The 16,636-nt window shown below is 45.2% G+C and overlaps 1 protein-coding gene across 2 annotated transcripts in view; it reads left to right on the top strand.

Moving 5' to 3' along the window:
* Nucleotides 1-16,636, top strand: part of GATAD2A (GATA zinc finger domain containing 2A) — a 103,157-nt gene that overhangs the window by 37,139 nt on the left and 49,382 nt on the right. For both annotated transcript variants that reach the window (XM_021683241.2, XM_021683243.2), the window contains exon 2: nucleotides 3,304-3,392. In XM_021683241.2, coding sequence (XP_021538916.1) covers nucleotides 3,378-3,392 — 15 coding nt within the window. In that variant the 5' untranslated portion in view covers nucleotides 3,304-3,377. The remainder of the gene's footprint in view (nucleotides 1-3,303; nucleotides 3,393-16,636) is intronic.

Below are 16,636 nucleotides of genomic sequence, written 5' to 3'. Positions count from 1 at the left end.
AGGTGCTTGAAAGACATCCCTTTCCTTGTGGCATTTATGTTCTTATTGGGTGAGAAAGTCCATAGACAGTAGCTGCATAATATGGAGTATGCAGAGAGGCCAGGCCTGTGGGAGAGAAGGAGCAGGGTGGGCCTCTGCAAAGGAGACATTTTGAGCCGTGACTTGACAAGGAGAGGAGGGGGCATGGACATGGAAGGGTCTGCCATCTGGGGGGTGAGAGTGATCAAGGCTGAGGAGCAGGTGTAGTACAAACACTGTAGCCAGCTACTGTTAGACCATACAGACATTTCTGAGAAATCGTGTGAAGCTAAATACGAATTAGACATTTGCTGACATTTAGGGATTATTATATGGTGGTTATGTTTTCAAAGGTCATTTTCAATTGGGGATGCCAGTTGAAGAAGTGATTGTTAAAATGATAAAGTATCTGGGATTTTGTTTAAAACATAAAAAGACCACAAGGTGGGAGGGTGCCTGGTATGTTGGAGGCATGACCGGGAAGCCAGCATGACTGCGGCAGGATGAGCAGGTGGGCACCAGGCAGGCCTCTGGGGCCAGGAGATAATAGGGCTTCACTCTGAGCAAACACCAAACATGGTGTGGCCAGCGGAGGTATGAGAAGCTGTTGGACTTCAGATGTGTTTGATGGCAGAACCAATAGGATTTTCTGATGGACTGGATAGTGGGGTAGTCTTATCAAGAGGGCAACTCCAGCTTTTAATCTGAGCAGCTGAAAGACTGGGTTTGCCATGAGCTGAGATGGGGAGAGCCATGGTTGAGTGTAAAAGTGGGAATTTACCTTAAAATTTCTTGCACATTGCATTCTATCCTATGATGCAGGGTGTGTGTTGTTATAACACATTAAGATGGCCTTCTTCCTTGCAGGGTTAACTGTTCAGGAGATTGTCGTCCAGTGTATCTTGTGGTCTTGCAGAGTAGGATATTAGATCTTTGTTGAGAATCAGTTGTCCACAGCTGCATGGGTGTATTCTGTTTATCCATCTTTCCTCTGTCTTTTTCACACTGTCTTGGTTACTGTAGCTTTTTTTTTTTTTTTTTTAAGAGGGGGAGGGAGGGGCAGAGGGAGAGGGAATCTTAAGCAGTCTCTATGCCTAGTGAGGAGCCCAATGCGGGGCTTGATCTCACAACCCTGAGATCATGATCTGAGCCAAAATCAAGGTGCACCTTGGTTACTGTAGCTTTATGGTAGGTCTTGAAATCAGGTAGAGTAAGTCCTTCAAATTTGTAACTCTTTTTTAGTTGTTTTCACTATTCTGGGTCCTTAGCATTTCCATGTAAATTTTAGAGTCCGATTGTTTTTTCTCCAAAAAAAACATTCTGGGAATTTTTTATTGGGTCTGCATTTAATCTGTGGATCAATTTGGGGGAGAATTGACACCTCCTGACCCATGGACAAGGCATATCTTCATTTAGGTTTTCATTTCTCTAAGTGATGTCATATTGTAGTTTACTTTATAGGTCTAGAACTTTTTTTTTTTTGGTGGGCAGCAAAGCAAAATTTATTGAGTGATATCAAAGTGATAGCACAAAGCTCCTGAGGAGGGAGAGGACCCGAGAGGGTTGCCCTTGAACATCTTTTTAAAAATTAAATTTACCCTGGGGCTCCTGGGTGGCTCAGTCGGTTAAGCGTCCGACTCTTGATTTTTCCACTCAGGTCATGATCTCAGCGTCCTGGGATGGAGCCCCACTTTGGGCTCCACGCTCAGTGGGGAGTCTGCTTGAGGATTCTCTCTCACCTCTCCCTCTGCCCCTCCCCGTGTGTGTGCGCACACACGTGCACTCTCCCTCGAAAATAAATAACGATAAATTTAATTTTTTTAAAGATTTAAGTATTTCATATTTATGCTATTGTAAATGGATTTTTAAAAAATCTGTGTGAAAATACTGCTGACTTGTATTGATCTTGTTCTTGAAGAGGGTAGGTATTCAGAAAGCCTTTGCTTCTGGGCTTTCCCCTCCATTGCAGAGTGAGGCCATGGCTCAGGAGATATGAAAGAACGAGGGTTAGTGGTGTCCACTGTGTTTTTTGGCCTGAATGGGGCCAAAAAAGAGTGGCAGAAAGTGCCCCCCTCCCCAGGAACTAGCCCAGATGGTGGCTGCAGCTAGCCCTGGGCCTCCCTGAGGAGGATGCCATGTGTTCCTCAGTGCCCAAAGGTCTTTCCATAGAGTTCACTGATACTTGCTTATTTTGCAAGTTCTCCTGTGGGTGTGTTTCTCGCTATCCATGAACTGTGAATTGTTGTGAACCCAGTTTAAAAATAAAGGTTTCATATCAGAGCCAAGCTCCTGGTAGTCATGTGGGCACGAAGAATGACAACAGAGGTGATACTGACAATATTCGGCAAGCTACAACTGACAGCACTGCCTAGGAGTCAGGGATTTGGCTTGTTCTCTAGGTTTAGCCTCTGTGGGTGGAGCCCTGCGTGTCTGATGTCACAAAGGAGGGGGAAGTCCTAGGGCCACACTGTCTCTGTGACCTTGGGAGAATTCTGAACATTCTTGATCCTTAATTTTCCTGTCTGTAAAATAGGCAGCTTCTTTCTCCCTGGGCAGTTTTGTAATCCCTGTGGAAATGATCCCAGAGTAAAACTTTGAGTTGCCCTATGAAGGTAAAGTCTGCCAGGATCCAGGCACATTGCACCCTCAGCTTCTTGAGGGCAAACCCTACAACTGCCTGGAATGGTGGGTGGTTTCCCTGGCATCTGTGCGAGGAAGCGTGGACCGGGGAGCAAAGAGGTCATGTCTGTAGAGGGAGACCTGGGTGATTCTGGGCAAATTCCTGAATATTAGACACATCAGATCCCTTATCTGTAAAATGGGGATGATTGCATAACCCCAAGATTGTCCTGGGGATTCAAAGAGATAGGGAGTTTTAGCATAGTAAGTGGAACTCGCTACTGAGTACCTATTAAATTCTAGATATTACTATTTTTGCTTTTAATGTTATTACTGTTATAACCATAATGTTGAACCATTTCTGTATATTCAGTATGTCAGCATCTGGCTGCTTATTACCACCTCATATCTCTGTCCATATTGCTGAAGTCAGTGTCTGGGATGCTAGGGTTTATTGGTTAGTACTGTATCGGGTCATAGGTCAGAGAGTGATAGAAATTTATTTCCTCAACCTGTCCCCCTGTGGAAAGTAGCAAAGGCAGAGCTGTGGTTGAAATCTAAAATTTTGCTGTGTAATTCCAGGGGTGGGAGATACTGAACATTGTCCATATATTCCAGAAACTTTCCTTGGAAACTTAGTGTTTCTTTTTCTGTCCTTTACTTTAGGTTGGTCAGCACGTTGACACAAGTTGCCTTTTGACGTAGCTGCTGCCATGGCCAGCTGGTAGGACCAGCATCCCATGCACAGAAGCCAGGTGAGTGTTTGGGGTCTGATATCTGTGGAATGAAGGCTCTTGATTGACTTGCCCGGCGAGCTTCATTCAGCTCCTTGGACATTTGAAACTGAGCATTGCTTAGAAGCTTACAACCACCTCCTAGAGGAAATGGAAGGAGGCTGTCACCACGGGATCACCCAGGCCCTGCCCGTTGCTTCCAGGGAGGCCATTTGTTCTCACTTTCTGTCTCAGGGTTCACTCACTTGAAAAGCCCAGGCCTAAATGGGATAAACCTTCCTGGGAGTATCAGGAGCAGAGGATAATCCTGGCCAGGTGGCCTTTGCCCTCTGGCCATTTTTGTGATTTCCCAACACTGACCAAAATGAGTAGAATTTTTTTCTGACCACTGTCGATGGCACAAGGCCTGGCACTGGTGCTTGGAGCTGGTTGCCCTGACCCCCGACTCAAGCCTGTGAGGAAACTGAGCCAGCCTCACCCCCCTGCTTAGGGTTCTCAAGTGGATTCTCAAGGGCTGTCAGAACCCAGCAGGACAGATCTTGACACCTCGGTGGGATTTTTGTCTTGTTACCAGCAGGGTCTGGCCAGCCATGTTTTGGCCCAGGACTGTCTGTCCATCTGGAGAAGAATGTAGAGCTAAGAGTTAGAACTTGAAGGCAGGTTGGAGACCTCCTCGGTTGGTCAGCTGCTCCCTCTTCCAGGCCAGCCAGCAGGTGACTTCCTGAGGAGTGCATGCCCCTTTAACAGCGCCATAGCCGCATGGGGTGAGAACCAGCCGCCTGGATTTGCTGGCTTCTTAACAAGAGTTGGGATTGGCTTTGTGAGGTTTTGGCTCTTATTTGCATATAGCAAAAAAAAAAAAAAAAGCAAAACACATGAGCATGGTCAAGTAATCCTGTTAGTGGGAAAACATTTCCAGAATGTTCTTCTAACAAACAAGCTTTACCAGTGCTTTAAAAAATGTTTTTTAAAGATTTTATTTATTTATTTGAGAGAGTGCGTGCAACCATGAGTTGGGGGGAGGGACAGAGGGAGAAGCAGATTCCCTGCTGCGCAGGGAGCCCGGCTTTAAAAAATTTTTTTAACGATCAAGATATAATTTGTCGGGCGCCTGGGTGGCTCAGTTGGTTAAGCGACTGCCTTCGGCTCAGGTCATGGTCCCAGAGTCCTGGGATCGAGTCCCACATCGGGCTCCCGGCTCAGCGGGGAACCTGCTTCTCCCTCTGACCCTCTCCCCTCTCATGCTGTTTCTCTCTCTCTCTCTCTCTCTCTCTCTCAGATAAAGAAACAAATAAAATCTTTTTTAAAAAAAAGAAGATATAATTTGTCTATCATACAGAATTTGTCTACCATACATTTCACCCATTTATAGTATATGATTCAGTGATTTTTTATTTTTTTATTTTTTTATTTAAGAGTCCTGCAACCATCACCTCTGTCTAGTTCTAGAGCACTTATCACCCCAAAAAGAAACTCCATTCTCTGGGGCACCTGGGTGGTTCAGTCGTCAAGCGTCTGCCTTCAGCTCAGGTCATGATCTCGGGGTCCTGGGATCGAGCCCTGCATCGGGCTCCCTGCTCGGGAGGGAAGTCTGCTTCTCTCTCCCCCACTCCCCCTGCTTGTGTTCCCTCTCTTGCTCTTTCTCTGTCAAATAAATAAAATCTTAAAAAAAAGAAAAAAGAAACTCCATCCTCATTAGCTGTCACTCCTTATCCCCCCTCTCCCACTAATCTGCTTTCTGTCTCTATGCATTTGCTTGTCCTGGGCATTACGTATCAACAGAGTCATACAATATATAACCTTGTGTGTCTGGCTTCTCTCAGCGTAGTTTTTGAGGTTCATCCACATTGTAGCATGATTCAGTACTTCATACACTTTTATGGCTGAGTAATAATTCCATTGCATGGAGGGACCACTTATTTATCCGGGATAAATTTGGATGTTTCCACCTTTTGACAATTGTGAATAGTGCTGCTATGAACATTTGTGTACACAATGTGTGTGGACGCGTTTTTGGTTCCTTTGGGTATATACCTAGGAGTGGAATTGTTGGGTCATATGGTAACGAACATTTTGAGGACCTGCCAGACTGTTGTCATGGCAGCTGTACTATTTTACATAGCCCAGCCCTTCCTGAGGCCCCCAGAGGAGAAAGAAGTGACCTAAAGTCTGTGCTGGTTTCCTAGAGCTAGATGAGGATTGGATCATCAGTGTTGATGATGCTTGATACCTGGTCCTGGTGGCTTGTTATCTGGTGCTGGTGGCATAGTGGGACATCCACAGAGGGTGGGCCTGGCACTTGGCTGTTGACAGGCTATCTTTAGACATTAGCATTTAAAAATCAAGGAACTTTACATTTGAAAAAGGTCTTACTTGAACCTGGGCCCAGTGGGGTTAGTGACTGCCCTTGTCTTGCAGCTCAGGTCATTGTCTGAAGGCAGTGGGCTGGCTTAGGGTTCGCTGAGGTTCTAGGATAGGTGCTCCCCCTTCTGCCTGGTTCTTTGTTAACTCAGAAGTAGTAAGTACTTGCTGAATGAATGAATGAATGAGTGAATGAATGAATGAATGAAACAAACCTCCTTCTTCCCTGTCACAGGGCAAGCAGGGAAGACACAGCCGTAGCATTAGAAGCAGAGAGTCTGGGGGTTTAAAGTCCTGGAAGTCATCCTAAGTGTTCTTTCTGGCCTTGCCTCTCCCCACCTAGTACATGAAGGGGCTTGATAGGAAAGGGACAGTCTGTGAACAGTTATGACATGTAATGGCTAATGCTACACAGGCAGAAACACCCTTGAATAATTATTTTTTAAGATTTATAGATATGTCAGCTCGTACTTTTTGTTGTGGGGTATAAGTCACCTCAGCAAATTGATTGATTTGGGGTTTTCTCTGGTTAATACCAGCCCACACCCACTTTTCGTTGTACCATGGCCTGTGGTCAGCTAGGGTCTCCCCATTCCTGCCACCCAGGACTCAGTGGGCACAGAAGAGGAGCAGGGCAGGAGGAAGGCTGGCTCCAGGCGAGCCCTGAGTCACACACACATAGCCCCCACACAGTGCCACACCCTGTACACGGTTGAGGTGTGCACACCTTGGGTCAGACTGCCTGCTTGGGCTAATGGATGTGGCATCTGCTCCTTGAATTTTGCTTGTCAGGAGCCCTGTTTGTTCAAGTACACACTGCTTATGTGCTGAATGACCAGCCTTATGTTGGGTGTTAAGGATTAAAAATGGGTGTGACTTGGGGCGCCTGGGTGGCTCAGTCGTTGAGCGTCTGCCTTCGGCTCAGGTCATGATCCCAGCATCCTGGGATCGAGCCCCTCATCCGGCTCCTTGCTCGGCTGGAAGCCTGCTTCTCCCTCTCCATCTCCTACTTGTGTTCCCTCTCTCGCTGTCTCTCTCTCTGTCAAATAAATAAATAAAAATCTTAAAAAAAAATAAAAATAGGTGTGACTTCCAGAAAAACAGTTCACAGAGAAAGTGAATGCAGATGGCCCTAACCAAGGTATGGAAGATGTTCAGGTCTTTCTGATACTAAGAATAATGCTCATTGGAGCTTCCCCAAAATAACATTTCTGACCTTTTGTCCCCAGAGGTGGATACCAATCTGTTGGTGGAAATCAGGCACTGCCATATGTTGCTTTTGGAGGTTCACAACTCCTCAGAGAGAGATTGGCTTACCCTTTGCTCCAGAAATTCCACTTCTAGAAATGTATCACAAAGATACACTGTCAGAAATAAGAATTGTGACAAGGAAGTTCATTACGCAATTCTGAAGTAGCAAAGCTGGAAATGACTTAGGTGTTTTGTCAGTTGGGGCTGGAGATGAATGGGGGTGGCATCAAGCCCCTGAAGGAAGGAAGGAGGCATGTTCTCATGTCTTGGTGACAGGATTTCTAGGGTGAAATAAGTGGAAAAAACAAGGTGGAGGATAAAGAGATGTAGTGCGCTTATCTATCCAAGGGAAGGTGGGGGGGACATGGATGTATGTGTGTGTGTTTGCTTGTATTTTATTTTTAAATATAGGAAATCTAAACCATAAATGAACAACATGGTCATTTCTGGGAGGAGGGCTGAGAGGAGACAGGGTTATCAGGAGCTGTCTCTGGCTTTCTTTTCTATGTAGCACCAGATGGGTGTTTTACATAATTATAAACAAAAGTATGGCAGATGTTGTGAGGAGGGGGGAGAGAAGCAACCCCTAAAAACCAAAAGCAAAAGGAAATGAATATGAATCTAGGTATATGTCAGTTGTGACTCAAGTTGGTGGACTTAACGTCTCAGAGAGGATTTCCTTCACTAGACTTTTAAACATAGCAGTTAGACTGTAAATGTTTTAGTGTGATATGCCATAAGGGCAAAAACTTCTTTTTAAAAAATCATTAACTATTTTTAGGAATTATTTTTGGTTTTAGGTTAATAATACCAATAGTCTTAACTGTTATATACAGTAGTGCCCCCTTCCCTACAAAGACACTTGCCAGGACCTTCGTGGAATGCCTGAAAATGCAGGTAGTATCAAACCCTATATATACTATGATTTTTCCTATACATATATACTTACAAAGTTTAATTTAAAAGTTAGGGATAGGGCACCTGGGTGGCTCAGTTGGTTAAGCGACTGCCTTCGGCTCAGGTCATGATCCTGGAGTCCCTGGATCGAGTCCCGCATCGGGCTCCCTGCTCGGCAGGGAGTCTGCTTCTCCCTCTGACCCTCCCCCCCTCATGTGCTCTCTCTCATTCTCTCTCTCAAATAAAAAACAAATAAAATCTTTAAAAAAAAAAAAAGTTAGGGATAGTAAGAAATTAACAACAACAACTAATAACAATAGAACTGTTACAGCTATACTAAAACAAAAGTTGTGTGAATGTGGTCTCTCTTTCTCAAAATATCTTAGTACTGTACTCGCCCTTGTGATGATGTGAGATGATAAAATGCCTATGTGATGAGATGAAGTGAGGTGAATGACGTAGGCATTGCAACATAGCATTAGGCTACTTTTGACTTCTATTGGTACTCCAGAGGATCATCCACTCCTGGACCATGATTGACACAGATAACTGAAACTGTGGATAAGTGGGGACAACTATATTGTAGAAGAAAACAAGTAGTTATGTCTTTAAGAGTCAGAATTTTGAGCAACAAAGAAAAATACAAGTATAAAATCAAAGTACTTAAGTTAAAACATTTTAATTGTTTTATTTTTTTTAAGATTTATTTATTTACTTTTGACAGAGACAGCGAGACAGGGAACACAAGCAGGGGGAGTGGGAGAGGGAGAAGCAGGCTGAGCAGGGAGCCCAGTGCGGGACTTGATCCCAGGACCCTGAGATCATGACCTGAGCTGAAGGCAGACGGTTAACGACTGAGCCACCCAGGCACCCCAAAATGTTTTAATTCTAAATCTGCATTGGGAATGTCCTGATTGTGACTATCAACGATGGGACAGATGAGTATGAAAAAGAATGGATTCCCAAGTTGGAGCATCAGATGTGTTAAAAATCCACAGGTTCATTTATGTTGGTGCTCAAAGGAAAGGAAGAAACTCACTGGTCCTCTTTAGAAGGTGCTAGGGAACCAATTCATTTTGAAAACTGGTAAATAGAAACTAGCATTTATTTTTTCTCTTTTCTATGGACTGAACTCTCGAGGAACAAAATAGTGGGTGAGAGCAATCTTCTCTCACAGGTCAGTGCTGCCCAGCAGAACTTCCTGGAACTCTGTATCCTCACTGTCCAATGTGGCACCTGGAATAGTTTGAAGAAATAAATTTTCATTTTATTTAACTTTAGTCTATTTAAATAGCCACATGTGGCTAGTGGACAGTGTGGCTATTAACATATTCTGGCTAATTAAAATGAAATGATGGAATTATAGGCTTATAAGTTTTCGGACACTTAATGAAATGGTGAATCCAGATGGTGATCCTCCATGGCTGCGTGCCCTCAAGAAGGGTGCGTGTCCTTCTGGAATGATGTGTGCTTGGTTGGGCCTCAAAATCTAGTTTACAGTAAATCAGGGACGTGTTGCATTATACCACAGGGATGCCACCAGCAAACCTGACTGGGAAACAGGATAAATAAATGTATGGTTGAAAGGAAAGGTTGGGGGGGGGCACCTATAGATTTCAACCAAGTGTGACTGACAAAGATTAAGAAATGCTTGTTAAATTGTTAGAGGTCAGCTCATGGGATTGTCGTTTGTTTGTGCTATAGAGATAAATACTGACCAGTTCATTCATAAAATGAACGCTGTGTAGGATTTGCTTCACAGGAGCTAGTAGGTGTGGGGGAAGGCCGAGTTAGAAGACCTGCAACCTGGGTGGTGCATGTGTGCTGTGAGTCATGCTCTTCTTGCTACTTCTGTGGGTATATTTGCAGTTTTCCATAATTAAAGATTTGAAAAATGGGCTTAACCCAGGCATTCCCTCAGGGAGCCCAGGGCAGGGGAGACAGCTGTTTACAAAAGTGAGGGTGGTAGCCACTTGTGGTTAGTTTAAATTCAAGCAGAAAACCTTCAGAGATTCTGGAATTGTGAGGGGCTGTGGCTTGTGGCCTGTCATGTGGAACTGCCTCTGATTACAGCGTTGTTACTTTCTGTAACAATGATACTCGCAGCTACCTTTCACAGAGCCTTCAGAGAGCATTAGTGATAAAGTGGATAGTGTTCCCATTTCACGGTGAGGAAACTGAGGCGAACCAGGCATTCTGGTTTCTACCTGATGCACTGTGATGCTGATGGCACCTTCCTTTCCCTGAGCCTCTGGCCTCCCTCCCCAGTACTTGGAGTTCATTTTACCACTGCATGTGCTTCTTTACTTTAATACTTTGTGATATCCCATACTTAGTTTTTTGACATAATGTGTATGTGTGTGTGTGTGTGTATACATAATATATATTAAGATTTTATTTTTATTTATTTGACAGAGAGAGAGCACAAGCCTGGGAGCAGCAGAGGGAGAGGGAGAAGCAGGCCCACCGAGCAGGGAGCCTGATACGGGGCTCAATCCCAGGACCCTGGGATCATGACCTGAGCCTAAGGCAGACGCTTAACGACTGAGCCACCCAGGCGCCCCTGACATAATATATATATATATATATATTTTTTTAAAGATTTTATTTATTTATTTGACAGAGAGAGACACAGCAAGAGAGGGAACACAAGCAGGGGGAGTGGGAGAGGGAGAAGCAGGCCTCCTGTGGAGCAGGGAGCCCAATGTGGGGCTCGATCCCAGGACCCTGGGATCACGACCTGAGCCGAAGGCAGACACTTAACCGACTGAGCCACCCAGGCGCCCCGACATAATATATTTTTGATTAGAGACCAGTCTCGCCTCATTGCTGTCATCTCTCCATAGTAGCTGTACCCAGTGAGGAGTGGATAAAATAGATGGTTTGATCCTGTTTGTGATCTAGGGATCACTGCAACTCTCAGAGTGGAAGGGACCTCACTCCGTGTCTCTCAGCCTGGTGTCCACTGTCCACCTACCTGCCTCCTTGTGTACCTGCCCAGAGTTTTCCTGGGAGGAGGCCTGTCGTGGGATCCAGTCAGCCCCTGGTTCCTGGTGGAAACTAAGCAGATATTTGGATGAACGAGTAAAACACCTGTGTGACTGAGGCGGGTGGCACATTCCCAGGAGTGTATTAATATAAAACCATGGTGTGTGTTGTTTTGGTTTTAGGCAGTGTGAAGCCTGTAATGAACCTGATTTAAACCGTGTTCTGCTGGTGGTGGTTTGTGTGACCCCAATTGTCTGAGGCCTTGCCCTCTTTCTGCCTTGGCTCCCCATTGCTAAATTGATCTTTGCCCACGTGGCCATGCTTCCAGGCATTATTAGCTCCTTTGCTTGGAGGCAGTTCTTAGTTCCCACTTGTGTGGTGGGTTTGTGTGACTTCAGTCGCTGTGAGAACTGGATGGTTGAGTCACAGAACCTAAAATTCACATTTAGCCATTTTAAAGTTATCATTTAATACACTCACAATATTGTATGATCATCATCTCTGTCAAGTTCCAGAATGTTTTTATCCCCAAAAGAAGCCTGTACCCATTAGCAATTACTCCCCACTCCTCCACCTCTGTGCCCTTCAGGGCCCTAGCAACCACTAATCTACTTTCTGTCTCCATGGATTTGCCTGTTCTAGGCATTTCATATAAATGGAATCTTTTTTTTTTTTTTTTAAGATTTCATTTATTTATTTGACAGAGAGCAAGAGAGGGAACACAAGCAGGGGGAGTGGGAGAGGGAGAAGCAGGCCTCCTGCGGAGCAGGGAGCTCGATGCAGGGCTCGATCCCAGGACCCTGGGATCATGACCTGAGCCGAAGGCAGACACTTAACAACTGAGCCACCCAGTTACCCCTAAATGGAATCATTTTTTATTCTGTGTGGCCTTTTTTATCTGCCTTCTCTCACTCAATGTAGTATTTTCACTGTTCATCCACATTGTGACATGAATCAGAACATCATTCCTTTTTATGAGTGAATAGTATTTCATTGTACGGATATATCACATTTTGTTCATTCGTTCATCTGTTGATGGACATTTGAGTTGATTCTATTTGTTGACTATTGTGAATAGTGCTGCTTTTTTTTTTTTAAGATTTTATTTATTTATTTGACAGAGACACAGCGAGAGAGGGAACACAAGCAGGGGGAGTGGGAGAGGGAGAAGCAGACTTCCCTGCTAAGCAGGGAGCCCAATGCGGGGCTCTATCCCAGGACCCTGAGATCATGACCTGAGCTGAAGGCAGACGCTTAATGACTGAGCCACCCAGGCGCTCCAGTAATGCTGCTTTTAACATATGTGTATAAGTTTTTGTGTGAATATGTTTTCACATCTCTTAGTTTATGTACCTAGCGGTAGAATTGCTGGGTCATATGGTAATGCTGTATTTAACTTTTTGAGAGCCTGTCAGACTGTTAACCTCATCACTGTACCGTTTTATGTTCCTGTCAGCAATGTATGAGGGTTCTAGTTTCTCTACGTCCTTGATAACACTTTTTTTTTTTTAATTAATTATAGCCACCCTGGTGGGTATGAGGTAGTATCTCATTGTGGTTTTGATTTGCATTCACCTGATGACAGATGTTGTTGGACATCTTTTCATGTGTTTATTGGCCATTTGTGTATCTTCTTTGGAGAAATGTCTATTTAAGTCCTTTGCCTGTTTTTGAATTGGATTTGTTGTTTAATTGTTCAGAGTTCTTTATATATTCTATACACTAGACCCTTATCAGATAGATGATTTGCAAGGTATTTTCTCCCATTTTGTGGGTTGTTTTTTCTCTCTCTCTGTTTTTTTAAGATTTTAAGTAATCTCTACACCAAATGTGGGGCTGAAAGGTACAATCCCGAGATCGAGAGTCGAACACTTCTCTGAGCCAACCAGATTCCCCTCATGCTTTTTTTTTTTTTTTTAAGATTTTATTTATTTATTTGACAGAGAGAGACACAGTGAGAGAGGGAACACAAGCAGGGGGAGTGGGAGAGGGAGAAGCAGGCTTCCTGCAGAGCAGGGAGCCCGATGCGGGGCTCGATCCCAGGACACTGGGATCATGACCTGAGCCGAAGGCAGAGGCTTAACGACTGAGCCACCCAGGCGCCCCTCCCCTCACTCTTTTGATAGTGTCCTTTGCACATTAGATTTTAATTTTGATGAAGTCCAGTTTGCCTTTTTTTTTTTTCTTCTGTTGATACTGTGCTTTTGGTTTCACATTTAAGAAACTGTTGCCGAATCCAAGGTCATGATTTACCCTTCCATTTTTTTCTAAGAGGTTTATAGGTTTAGCTTTTAATAGTTAGGTCTTTGACCTATTTTGAGTTAATTTTTATTAAAAGGTAAGGGGTTTTTTTTGTTTTTTTTTTAAATTTATTTGAGAGAGAGAATGAGATAGAGAGCATGAGAGGAGGGAGGTTCAGAGAGAGAAGCAGACTCCCTGCCGAGCAGGGAGCCCGATGCGGGACTCGATCCTGGGACTCCAGGATCATGACCTGAGCCGAAGGCAGTCACTTAACCAACTGAGCCACCCAGGCACCCAAGGGTTTTGTTTTTGATCCTTATCTTTTTTACTGGCATGAAGACATTTTGGCTTATTTAACCAGGAAGGGAAAGTGATAGCTGGGAGTTCTGAAAATACTTTTTCTTGTATGTTTTAACGTATAAGTTGAGCATTTATTCTATCCTGGGTTGGGTTCTAGGGTGGTAGCACTGAACAAAGAGGTATTCCTTGTCTTACGGGAGATGGGGTTAGGAGGGTATACAGAGAGATGAGTGAATAGAATGTTAAGTGGCGATGAAGTGGGAAAGAACTTAGAAATCCACGGAGGGGATTGTGTGGAGGGGAGATAATGTCATTTTGCTGTCTCAGCTGAGACCTGAAAAAGAGAGTAGTTCAGAGACCTGGGGGAGGAACCTTGCAGACCTGAAAAAGAGGGTAGTTCAGAGACCTGGGGGAGGAGCCTTCCAGGCAGAGAGAGCAGAAAGTGCAAAGGCCCTGGGGTGGGAGTGAGCTTGACTGTCAGTGGCCAGAATGTCATTGTGGCCTAAGAGAATGGGGTCAGGGTGGGGTGGGGCACAGGATGGCAGGAGACAAGGTCAGAGAGGCTGACCTGTCCTTAAGGCTGTGGTGAGGGCCTTGCTTTTACCTTGAATAGTATCTTTTACAAAAGGACCACTTAATGTGATACCCTCAAGCCCAGCTCCACTCTTTCCCAGCGATTGTTTCAGGTATCTGAACAACTCCCTGCCCAAGGGGAAGAATTCCACTTACAGGGTAAGAGGCTAGAAGTGGGATTTCTGTTTCAGCTCTTACAGCTGTGCAGAAAGTGCTGAGAGAACTTGTCCGTTGGTCGGAACTGTTTCTTAGTCCCATGGGCTTTATTGAGACCAGAAACTTAGTCCTAAAAGTAAGTTTCCCTACTGGCTCTGATCCTCCTGGGGCATTTGCCAGTGCTCTGATACCACAGAATATGTGCAGGAAGGAGCTTGACAAAGGAAGCCCAGGAAAGGCCTCCAGGTGTTACCATATTGCTGGGTGCCCTGATGAAAATGACAAAAGAGGCACCCCTGGTTCCCCCACTTTCTCCTCATATCTCCTCCTAGGAATAGAGGTGATTTTTTTGGTCCTTCTTGCACTTGTCTGTGCAAAACCTACCTGCCATTTCCAGTGATGGGCCTCAATGGAGCTGGTGGTTAGAGCTGTGTCTTGGCCCTGAGGGAGTTGGCACTGGAAGGGTTAAGGCTTCCCATTTTGTGATGTGACACCCGATGGGCACATTGCAGATGGCATGGAAATGGCAGGTGTAACCCTTTGTAGGCCATGGAGGCACATGGCCCAGGAGGCAGCTGGGAAGGAACAGAGGTCTTTTCCTTTCCCATGTGAGGCAAATGTAGCCAACTAGCCCTTAGAGTGACATCCTGCACCAGGGGGACTCCTGGTTACTCTTTCCCTGTGGACATTTAATATTGCTCCGATTCTCCTTCACAGGCAGTACCTTTGTTTCTGTGTTGTGTGCTCCTGCAATAGCATCTGTTTCTTTCTGGCCGCAGGGTTGGGCTTTGGCCCAACGGCCCTGGCTGCTGGTGGTTCAGAAGCCTATGTGGAGCCACTTCCAGGGGGGTGGTATTGGGTGCTCACTGGGCACTTCGAGAGCAAACACAAAAGCCAAGTTCTTATCTCCAGTGTGAGCCTGAAGGAGCTACTGTAGTTTTAAAGACACTTGCTCCCTGTCTTTCCCCTCTTAACATGTGATCAGTGTAGGAGCACTTTTCTCCCTACTGTGTCCTATGGCTGGAGATGAAGACTGGCTTTCATCTCATGTCTCTGGGAAGGGGTGCTCAGAAGCCAAGGCATGGGGCTGTGGTGCAGTTGTAGTTGAGGGGGATCTGTGTGATCCACATTATTCCCTGTTTTCAGAAGTTTGCAGGAGATTGGCTGTGTCTCAGAGAAGATAAAAATATATACCCTACACTCTCTTTCCAGGATAGGATCTGTGCTTTCTTTAGTGCCCCCCCACCCGTCCCATTCTCCCATGACTCCAGGGAGGGAAGTTGAGGTCTGAGGACCTGATGTCCCAGGCCTGGCGCTTCACATCCCGGGGGCGAGTTTGAGCAGCCTGGTGAACTGTCAGCAGGCCGGCCTCGTGACTGTCTATTTTCTGGAGATGACTTGTCCTGAACCCTGCTTTTTTCCCACACACTGTGCTGGAGTGAACTACTACGAGTGCTGTGTTCTTTACTGTGCAGTCTGTGTGGGATTTGTGTTTAGGAATCTGAGGACCATTAAGGTTTTGTCTTTAAAATGTTGATGGTCAGACACCTTGGTGGCTCAGTTGGTTAAGTGGTGGCCTTAGGCTCTGGTCATGATCCCAAGGTTCCTGGGATCAGGTCTCATATGGCGCTCCCTGCTCAGTGGGAGGCCTGCTCCCTTTCCCTCTCCCCCTCCCGGTGCTTGTGCTCTCTCACTCTCTGTGTCAAATAAATAAAATCTTCAAAAAAAAAATGTTGGGGGCGCCTGGGTGGCTCAGTCGTTAAGCGTCTGCCTTCGGCTCAGGTCATGATCCCAGGGTCCTGGGATCGAGCCCCACATCGGGCTCCCTGCTCAGCGGGAAGCCTGCTTCTCCCTCTCCCACTCCCCCTGCTTGTGTTCCCTCTCTAGCTGTGTCTCTTCTGTCAAATAAATAAATAAAATCTTTAAAAATAAATAAAAAATATATATATATACATATGTATGTTGATGGTCACCACTTAAGTGTGTTAAAGTTCCTCCTGTCCAGCTTAACTTTGTTAAATATATCCCTCAAAAGCATTAATTCAAAGACATCATTTACAAGTCCTCCACTTTAACAAAATCATATTGTAAATGTGTGTTTATTTGTAAATGTGAAAACCAGAGGTGCCAGTTCTTTTTACGCTTTTCAGTCTTAATAACCTGTTTCTCTGGGTGGTTCTTGAACCAAGGGCTGGAGGTGACTAGATAGATGATGTTGTGGCCTGTCTTGGATGACCCCCACCCTTTGGTGGTAACAGTCTTATATATTTGATGGGTTATTAGCATTTCAGACGGAGTGCAGTGTGCAGGCACACCTGGAATATTTGAAGTGCTCTGTAAGGAGGAGCCTGAGTTGCTCCTGAACTTAACCTTCCTTTTTGGTTCCTGGTCCAAGCTGAGCACTGCATTTACAAATGGTGTTTTTTCCCAGGAGGGTTAGGTAGAGAGCCTTGTAGGGGCTGGGAGCAGAGAGGTCATCCCCTGAAGAGAGTGCCAGT

Source organism: Neomonachus schauinslandi, chromosome 1, assembly GCF_002201575.2.
Source record: "Neomonachus schauinslandi chromosome 1, ASM220157v2, whole genome shotgun sequence".
Classification (NCBI taxonomy): domain Eukaryota; kingdom Metazoa; phylum Chordata; class Mammalia; order Carnivora; family Phocidae; genus Neomonachus; species Neomonachus schauinslandi.
The sequence above is the reverse complement of the archived record's forward strand: the minus strand, read 5'-3'. Positions and strand labels throughout refer to the sequence as shown.